The sequence below is a fragment of the Cervus canadensis genome, chromosome 14, assembly GCF_019320065.1.
Source record: "Cervus canadensis isolate Bull #8, Minnesota chromosome 14, ASM1932006v1, whole genome shotgun sequence".
In the NCBI taxonomy this organism is placed as follows: domain Eukaryota; kingdom Metazoa; phylum Chordata; class Mammalia; order Artiodactyla; family Cervidae; genus Cervus; species Cervus canadensis.
The window spans coordinates 62,695,422-62,704,522 of NC_057399.1; the positions used below are offsets into that span (position 1 = coordinate 62,695,422).

At 45.4% G+C, this 9,101-nt stretch overlaps 1 protein-coding gene and 1 long non-coding RNA gene across 4 annotated transcripts in view; one reads left to right on the plus strand and one right to left on the minus strand.

Moving 5' to 3' along the window:
- The window catches only part of MFSD14B (major facilitator superfamily domain containing 14B), a 122,068-nt gene extending 116,848 nt beyond the window's left edge, over nucleotides 1-5,220 (minus strand). The window contains exons 1-2 of one of the 3 annotated variants that reach the window (XM_043486677.1): nucleotides 4,830-5,216; nucleotides 4,325-4,514 (exon numbers count right to left, since the gene is read on the minus strand). Coding sequence is in view for 2 of the 3 variants with exons in the window: in XM_043486676.1 (XP_043342611.1) it covers nucleotides 4,830-4,928 (99 nt within the window). In the remaining variant the exon portion in view is untranslated. Of the gene's footprint in view, nucleotides 1-4,324; nucleotides 4,515-4,829 lie in introns of all 3 variants that reach the window. The other 2 variants (XM_043486676.1, XM_043486675.1) reach the window with 2 other exon arrangements.
- A 72-nt stretch (nucleotides 5,221-5,292) lies between these two features.
- Nucleotides 5,293-8,851, plus strand: LOC122452897. Its single transcript, XR_006272877.1, has 4 exons — nucleotides 5,293-5,439; nucleotides 6,484-6,585; nucleotides 6,675-6,987; nucleotides 8,663-8,851. It is a non-coding gene; the product is annotated as an uncharacterized LOC122452897 (long non-coding RNA).
- The last annotated feature ends 250 nt before the right edge of the window (nucleotides 8,852-9,101 follow it).

Below are 9,101 nucleotides of genomic sequence, written 5' to 3' on the forward strand. Positions count from 1 at the left end.
AAGCGTGGTAATATACAACCATGAATTTTACTCAGCGTCAAAAAGAATTCATTTGAACCAGTCCTAATGAGATGGGTGAAACTGGAGCCCCTTATACAGAGTGAAGTAAGCCAGAAAGATAAAGAACATTACAGCATACTAACACATATATATGGAATTTAGAAAGATGGTAACGATACCCTATATGCAAAACAGAAAAAGAGACACAGAAATACAGAACAGACTTTTGAACTCTGTGGGAGAAGGTGAGGGTGGGATGTTTCAAAAGAACACCATGTATACTATCTATGGTGAAACAGATCACCAGCCCAGGTGGGATGCATGAGACAAGTTCTCCGGCCTGGTGCACTGGGAAGACCCAGAGGAATCGGGTGGAGAGGGAGATGGGAGGGGGGATCGGGATGGGGAATAAGTGTAAATCTATGGCTGAATCATATCAATGTATGACAAAACCCACTGGAAAATAAAAAAATAAATTTAAAAAAAAAAAAAAAAAGAGCCTAAGAGACTGTTAGGAACAACTTTATGCCAATTAATCTGAAATTTTAGATGAAATGGATAAGTTCCCAGCAAAATACAACTTACTAAAACTGACAGAAAAAAATAAAAAATCAAACAGAAAATCTGAATTGTTGTAAAACGTTAGTCCAAATAAGTGAAGAACTACAAAGTTCTATAACTGTATTATCAGTCTTACACAAACTCTTCAGAGAATGAAACAAAACCCTCCAATTTGTTTTATAAGGTCAACCAAAACATCATATAACAGCAACAAGTTAATTTCACTGATAATCGTTAATTATTGTTTTAAACTTGACTGATTTACTTCTCTAATACATTTACTGATGATTGCCTAAATATTTAGATTAAAAGATACACTGCTGTAGTCCCTGTCTTTGAAGACTTAATCTGGTAAGACAAACAGAGGGAAAGGATGCTCAGATACTCAAAGAAGCAAATTCTGAAAAATCCTGCCTTTACCAGGCCTAAGTACAAAAAAACAACTGTAAGTGTGTGTTCTGAAAAAGACCGGGCTTAATAACTGAAAGCTGTCTAGACATCTGCATAATTCTAAGTATGAAAGTATAAATGTCTCTGCTATGTCTAAGTATAAATGTCTCTGCTAGGAAAGCATGATGTGGTTACTCAAAAATCACAATAGATCAGCTACTCATGAATGTTTTTAATCTTTTTTCTATTGTCATTTATTCAACAGAGTTTGGTTGCACGACTGTCCCAGTACTGTTTTATTACTGAAATGACATACTGATTCCTAATAGTGTTAAGAACAGAAAGCTATTTTTAAAAATAAATTTCCCCTAAAATGTCCCTAGGACCTCTTTCACTTTTTTCTTTTTTTTTTGGCCTGTACCACTCAGCATGTGGGATACAGGATCCTAGTTCCCTGATTAAGGATCAACCCAGTGCTACAGTGGAAGCAAGGGGTCTTAACCACTGGACCACCAGGGAAGTCCCCTCTTTAATTTTTTACAAACAAAACATATCTAGTGATTTCAGCCTTTTCTGTTTGTTTGTTTGTTTGTTTTGGTAACAAACTGCTCTTTGATATTATTTCCATTCTGCCCATATGACATTGTTGTTCTTGTAAATAAAAATTAGTCCTTACGGGCCTCTCTGAAACAATCTGAGGAAAATCAAGTAAACAGACATCAAATGTAACCAGAACGGCACTGATCCTAAGAAGCCGTCCATCAGGGATCTTAGGTGGTATCCTAGTACTGGCTTTTTTTTTAAGTTTAATTAGAGGAGAATTGCTTTATAACATTGTGCTGGTACATCACCATGAATCAGCCGCAGGCATACGTGTTCCCTCCCTCCCACCTCCCACCCCTCTAGCTGTCCCAGGGCACTGGGCTGAGCTCCCTGTCACATGGCACATTCCCACTGGCCATCTATCTTACATATGGGGATGCACGTGTTTCCATGCCGCTCTCTCAAGTCATCCCACCCTCTCCTTCCCCCACTGTGTTCACCAGTCGGTTCTCCATGTCTGCACCTCCACTGCTGCTCTGCAAATAGGTTCATCAGTACCATCTTTCTAGATCCCATACACATGTGTTAATATACAATATTTCTTTCTCTTTCTGACTTACTTCACTCTGCACAATAGGCTTTTGGTTCATTCACCTCATGAGGACTGACTCAAATGTGTTCTTTTTTTATAGCTGAGTAATATTCCATCATACATACGTATAATTTCTATATCCATTCACCTGTCAGTGGACATAAAGGTTGCTTCTATGTTAGTTCATGAACACTGGGAAATACCTAGTATGCTAAATTCAGTTGTATTTTTTTTGCCGCAGATCTTTAATTCTCATTAGATGCTCAAAGGTAAATGACTCCAAAAGGAATTTGCCTTTACCTGGTAATAGGAAATATGCTTTCAAAGATAATACAAATAATTCTGACACAATATTTCAAGGTGTTAGATACACACCCAACTGAGGAGAGACAGCAAAGAAAGGACCCTAAAACAAGGACTTGTTCGCTACACACAGACCTCCCTTTTCTAGAATCTCTCAGAATGAACACGCGAGTCCCTTCTATTATCCACGTCAATACATCTCTTTGTCAAACAAGATAGAAAACGGTTCAACCAAACCCCTGGACATGGGCAGTCTTGCTTGTGATTATTAGTAGCATCTAAGAACCTGAAATGATGAATACACTAATATATAGAATCAAGGTATAAGGAAGTGCCAACACATCAAAATGAACCAATCCTTGTTGTTACTTAGTTGCTAAACAACTTGGGGTGGGGAGTGGAGGCAAAGAATGTAGCACCAGTTAGCAACACTAGAAAGAAACTACAAGCAGGAAAGACTCATGATTTGGGGGTACTGGCATATGACACAAGCATATTAAAGGCATACGCTTCTTTCCCAGGCCACACACATTACAAAACGTGATGAACTCTGTTACCTGCCCATTCTACTGATCTCACTAAACAAAGCAAGCACCAAAATTCATTGTCAGTATTCACTGCAATGTATCAACACTGACTAGATGCACCCTCAGAGACAAGGAAAGACTGGACAGGAATCAATTTATTCCTAATTAGCATCAAGACTCCTATCAGGGAATCAACTGTCTCAGTTTCATTGAATACACATCTCTCAAAAGTTTCTGCTCTAAAGCACATAAACTTAGCAATCTTAATTTTTAGGTTGGGGTCTAGTTCCTGTATAGATTAGTACATGGGAGAGAACTGAACGTTTTTTATCTGTCAGGGATCATTTATACATTCTGACAAATCATTTATGTCCAAAATATTGAGAAAGGTTGTATAACTTGCCGTAGTTATATAGGTAATAAAAGATGCAAAGGGAAATTCCAAGCATACTCACCTAATCATTATGCTATAATGTGTCAACTTGTCAGGTTATTTTTTTATACAAGAAGCCAATTTAAGGACAGCAGTAATGATCATATTTACATTCTTGATTCCACTAATCAATAAGGTGGAGAGCAACCTGATGGTAAAGCAACAGTATCGAAGTCAAAACCTAGCTCAAAAATGCTGAGGAACTGAAACACAGGAATGCAGAAAGGATAAACAAACAAACAAACAAACCTAAAATCTTTACCTGGTAAACTTAGATAGACTTATTAATGTATTAGATGAAAAGATGGAAAAGGATGAAGGAGACTACCTCCAAGGTTAGTACCTTGGCCAATGGTCAGTAATTATGTCTATTGATTCAAAAACAGGAGGAGGAGCTGGCAATTTGGTCTCCTTTAAGCGGCAGGAAGACAAGCTTACTTTTTATGTAATCAAAAACAAAACGAAAAAACCCAATTCCATAGAATTTCCCTCCTCCTATCAAAAAACCTTCCCACTTTTCAGAAATCTTATCTTTGAAATGAGGAACCCTTAAGGGTTTTTGTTTTTCTAAAAATAAAAAGTCATTTGGGTAGGAAGGGGTCTTCAACATCATTTAGCATTCTTTAAAAGCAAATTAAACCCGGTCGATTGCATATAATTTAACTTTCCTAAAGTTTCTATTTTTCTTTGGAAAAAAGTCTCGTTGGCATTAGTTTGTATTCACTGTACCATTTCTATGTTTCCTGTCTAAAACAGACTCCAAAAAAATATTTTAAGAAATAACACTGTATGCTCAAGAGTTCCACCGTCAGTCATCTAAACGCCACGGACAAAGCCTGTTCTGCCAACCCAGGCCAATAAAACCAGTGCTTCAGAAGTCATCTGAATCTCACGTGAAACTGTTAAAGGGATTGGCCTGAATAAACTCCTCAGCCGGGCCCTGGGCTCGGCAGCTCCCTCTGAAATCCTGCTCACCAAACGCTGCAGCGACAGCCTAGAGAACCAAGAAGGAACAGGAAGGAGCTGCCCAGCCTCCACGCCACCTTCCGGGTCCAGGATCCAGGGCCCAAGGCAGGTTCTGAATGCTCTCCGCACATCTTCTAAGTTGGCTCAAGCCAGAAATGCACCATGAAAGCAGTACCGGCTGTCACGTGTATGGAGAACTCTGAAAAAATCAAATTACTTATATTCACAATCCCACATCGGGCGTCTTCTGAAACAACCAGTCGCCTAAATTTTAATCTAGCGGTGAGCAACGCTAGGAAAGCCTAGCAGTGATGAAGTCGGCTGGCTGAGTCGGAAAAGGAAAAGCTTTCCGAGACCCAGAGCCCTTGCGCCGAGCCGACGGTCTCATCCCCAGGGGAACCAGACCCCAGTCCCGCACTGGGCGGCCCTGGACTCCGGCCGCGACACGGCCCTATCTCCCCTGACTCCGGGTTTCGGGATGAGCAACGCGTCCAGCCTCCAAGCCCACGCTCACCGAGTTGCCGCCCGCAGCCCGCGAGCCCGCACGCTTCTCCGGCATGGCTCCTGCCTCCGCCTCCGACGCTGCTTTCTCCTCCGGAGGTTCCGCGTTCATGCTGCGGTCATGCCTCCGTCGGCTCCGGGCGCCCCGGGATTACAGCTCAGCTGCAAATGCGGCTGCCGGGCCCGCGCTCTCATGGGCTCTGCGGCCCAAAACGGCCGCAGGTCAAGCGGCAGGCCAGCGGCCTCCGCTGGCTGTGAGGGATGCTGAGGCAGCAAGAGCGCGACTGCAGCGGCCGCAACCACAGCCGCCGAACCGAAAACAACTCAGGTACCTGCCCACCTCTTCCTCGGCGGGCCTGGGTAGTCAGAAGGCCCCGCCCCACCCCCGCTTCCCTACAGGCCGCCGCGAGGAAAGAGGCCTCGCCCCAGATCTCAGCTCCCGGCAGAAGCTCGGCGCCGGCACCCGAAGCCTCAGCGGCGCCCGCCCACCTCAGGCCCCGCCTCCACGCTTCCGGGGCCTCCTTGCCTTCCGGATTCCGCAGCGCGCCGGAAATGCGTCATCTCCTAAGGCCTCCAATCGTAGTTTCTTTTTCCTGAGCTGGTTGGGCAAGTGAGAGTGTCAGGTGCATTATTGTTAGCGACTGCACTTTTGGTCTTGGTTTGGAAACCAAACCGCCGAGCTAATTTTCACTGATGCCGCCAACAGTTATATGGATGGGCACGTTCTCAGTTCAGTCCAGTCGCTGAGTCGTATCCGACTCTTTGCGACCCCTATGGACAGCACAGCCAGGCTTCGCTGTCCATCACCAACTCCTAGAACTTGCTTAAACTCATGGCCATACAGTCGGTGATGCTAGCCAACCATTTCATCCTCTGTCGCCCCTTTCTCCTCCTGCTTTCAAACTTTCCCAGCACCAGGGTCTTTTCCAATGAGTCAGTTCTCATTAGGTGGCCAAAGTATTGGAGCATCCGTCCTTCCCACAAATATTTAGGACTGATTTCCCTTAGGATTCGCTGATTTGATTGTTCCAATATGGAACTGTCTCCTGATTCTGAAATCCCGAAATGGGAACTACAACTACCATATTTTGTTCCTATTCAGAATCTGAAGCTGACAGGAGCTTACCTGGGCTGTGGGATTCATGGGAGGACATACAGGTCCCTGTTCCAGTTCAGAGCTACTTGATGGTACCAACATGTTGAATATGAACTGATTACTTTGCTGGCCAAACACTCGGCTTTCTTTGCCCACTGAAGCCAAATAAAAAATACAGAGACGGAGTTTGAAAGAAACAGAAAAATGGCTTTAATGCTCAGCCATTAAAGAGGAGCTTGTTTTCTTCCTCTTGCTTTGTTTCAAAATCAGTCATAGGCTGGTGTCAGTAACCCAGTAATCGAGTCTGACAATTTGTGGCTCTGTGGCCTTCTGTCTGATATGTAAGAAAGAAGAACTACAAGGGGAAGAGTGTGCTATAAAGATGAGCACCAGATACAGTTTGTATTTAGCATACAGTCAAAGGATAATAGGTGCAAAATGTAGCTGCTGCAGAGTTAGGGGGCAGAAAAGCAAACTTACTTACAGGCATGAAGAGTTAGGATCAGTTAAAGTAAGAAAAGAAAGAATATTCAGGCCTGCTCACTGTTCTCTTTATCTTCATTATTCTTAGGAGAGGAAACAAAAAACTTATTTCATCTCTTTTTTTTCCACTGAAACAATTACTCAACGTCTCAGATCCTCTTTAGATAAAATGCTGATGTGCAGAGACCAGGTAACACTAATGGTTGTGATTCCATAAATGCTATTGTTATGATTACTGGCTGGAAAGGACCTTGTGAGATATTACATCCTACTTTGCAGATGCCAACCCAAGTTTCAGAAGCCAGCGTAATAAACCTGAAGTCTCCAGCTCTCTTGAGTGCGGTGCTTGGTTTCTTGAGCACTGGTTTCTGAAACATTTCTGGAGGCCCCAGCGAGATTCCAACCATGCTGGCCCCTTGAGCCGCAGGACTGGTGGCTCAGCAGAGGAGCCCCAAGATGAACGAGGAGGCACACCACCTGACGGTATTCTGGGTTCTCTTTTGGATCGGCATTCTGACTCTCCGGAGGGCTAAGCCCCGACCAGACTCACTGGAGGACCCGACCAACTCACCAGGATTGGCCACAGGAAAAGGTAAGACCCCAGGGCCCATCCCCAAGCAGGGAATCCTACCCTACCGGGTAGAAGAGGAGACTGATCACCTCCTTGGAGCTCCCAGGAAGGGAGAATCAGATAGGGAGACCTGGGGACGCCGGAAAAGGGAGGTATTGTGATAACCTCCGAGTGATTGTGTATACATGATTGCTGATTGAAGGAAGTAACAGTGAGGTCCTCAGACTGGGGAGCCTGAGAGGGTCCAAAACATGCAGTTCTGTGATGACCTCATAAGACTGAAAGATGGTGCCAGTCGCTGGGGGACTCGATCCCTCCCAGTGAGGCTGGTCCAGGTCAGGGGTTTATACCAAACTGCCAAAGCTAAGAGGTGTCTTAGATCTCCCTCTGGAGAGCGGCCAGGTGGAAGAAAAATGAACATGAATGAGTGTGCGGCTTGATTCGCTTGCACTTCAGGCTCGATTGTGTGGCTTCAAGGCCTTCATGGCTACGGAGTCCGAGTGGGCCTTAGCTTGCGGTTCCCTGGTGACTTCATACAGCTCAAGGTGGTGTCTGCCTCTGGGGGACCCTGTCCCTCCCTGCGAGACAGATCCGGATCAGGGGTTTATACTGATCTGCTAATGCTAAGAGGCACCTTAGTTCACCCGGGGAGCACGGCCGAGTGGGCACCTGAATGGTCTCCTGTTTTGAGGGGGCCCCCACCCTTGTCTGTCTGTGTGTCACCGACTCAGGGCGGGATACACAGGGAGGGAGAAATTATTGGTTACCCGTTATTCTTCTGTGGACTGACTGCTTGAGCTGTCATCTAAGAGATTAGGTTTTCCTCAAAACCCTGCCAGGTAGATTACATTTGTCAACATGGGGTGGGGGGGAAGTTCCTTAAGCCAACAGGTTTAGATCACATGATAAAGAACTTTAAGAAGGGCTTTGTAGGAGATTACGGAGTCAGGATGACCCCCAGGAAGCGTCCTAATTTACGTGAGTGCCACTGGTCGTCCATTAACGTTGGGTGGCCGCCAGAGGGTGCGCTCCACCTGCCTGCTGTCCAAGCAGTGTGCCAGGTAGTCGCTGGGACTCCAGGACATCCAGATCAGTTTCCATACATAGACTCGGCTTCTAATAGCACAGACCCTTCCCCTATGGGCAAGATTTTGCATGAATAGACAGGGACAGAGTAGGGTATTTGTGGCACAATCACTCAGAAAAAAGAAAGAAGGAAAAAAACCTATATTCCAGGGAGATCCAGTGGAAGACCCACTACTGCCCCTGCCATATGTTACCCTGACTCCACAAGCCCTGGCACAGCCAGCGCCAGACTCATTGCCAGACAGTCCACCCCCCCCCCCACCGTGTCCCCTGCACCACCTCATGAGCAAGACTCCAGCCCCGAGCCAGTAGGGAAGTGGCTCTGCTCAGCTAAACAATCTAACCAGCTCGCCACAGCCCATCAGATGCCACTGCAAGAAACTCAAGGTCCTCAACAAGTGAACAAGGACAGCTCAGTCCAGCCTGGTCGTTCCATCCTCTATTACCAGCCCTTCAGGACTACTGATCTCCTAAACTGGAAACAGTGTAACCCAGTATACTCTGATAAACCATAGCCTATGACTAACCTCCTAGAGTCCACTTTCCACACCCATCAGCCTACATGGGACATCTGTCACCAGCTCCTTATGTCTCTCTTCACCGAGGAAAGGTGATGCATCTCGACAGAAGCCCCAAAATGGCCCCGAGGACAAGCCCCACAGAGGTCTTAGATGTGGAAGAATGGGCACCAGAAGCGATGCCAGAGATGAGACCTAATTGGGGTTTCAAACCAGAGAAGGACAAGAAACCCTGAGTCGCTACCATGATGCCCTTCTACATGGACTTCGAGTGGGAGCAAAAAAACCCAGCCAAATGTCCAAAATTAGAACAATAATCCAAAAGCAGATGAGACCCTCAATGATTTCTATGAAAGACTATGTGAAGTGTTCCGGACATACACCCCGTTCGACCCTGAGATGGCCGAGAATCAATGGATGATTAACACTGCCTTTGTGGCTCAATCCTGTGCAGACATCCAACAGAAGCTCCAAAAGCTAGAAGGCTTCACTGGGATGAATGCCACACAGCTCCTGGAGGTAGCAAAGTCT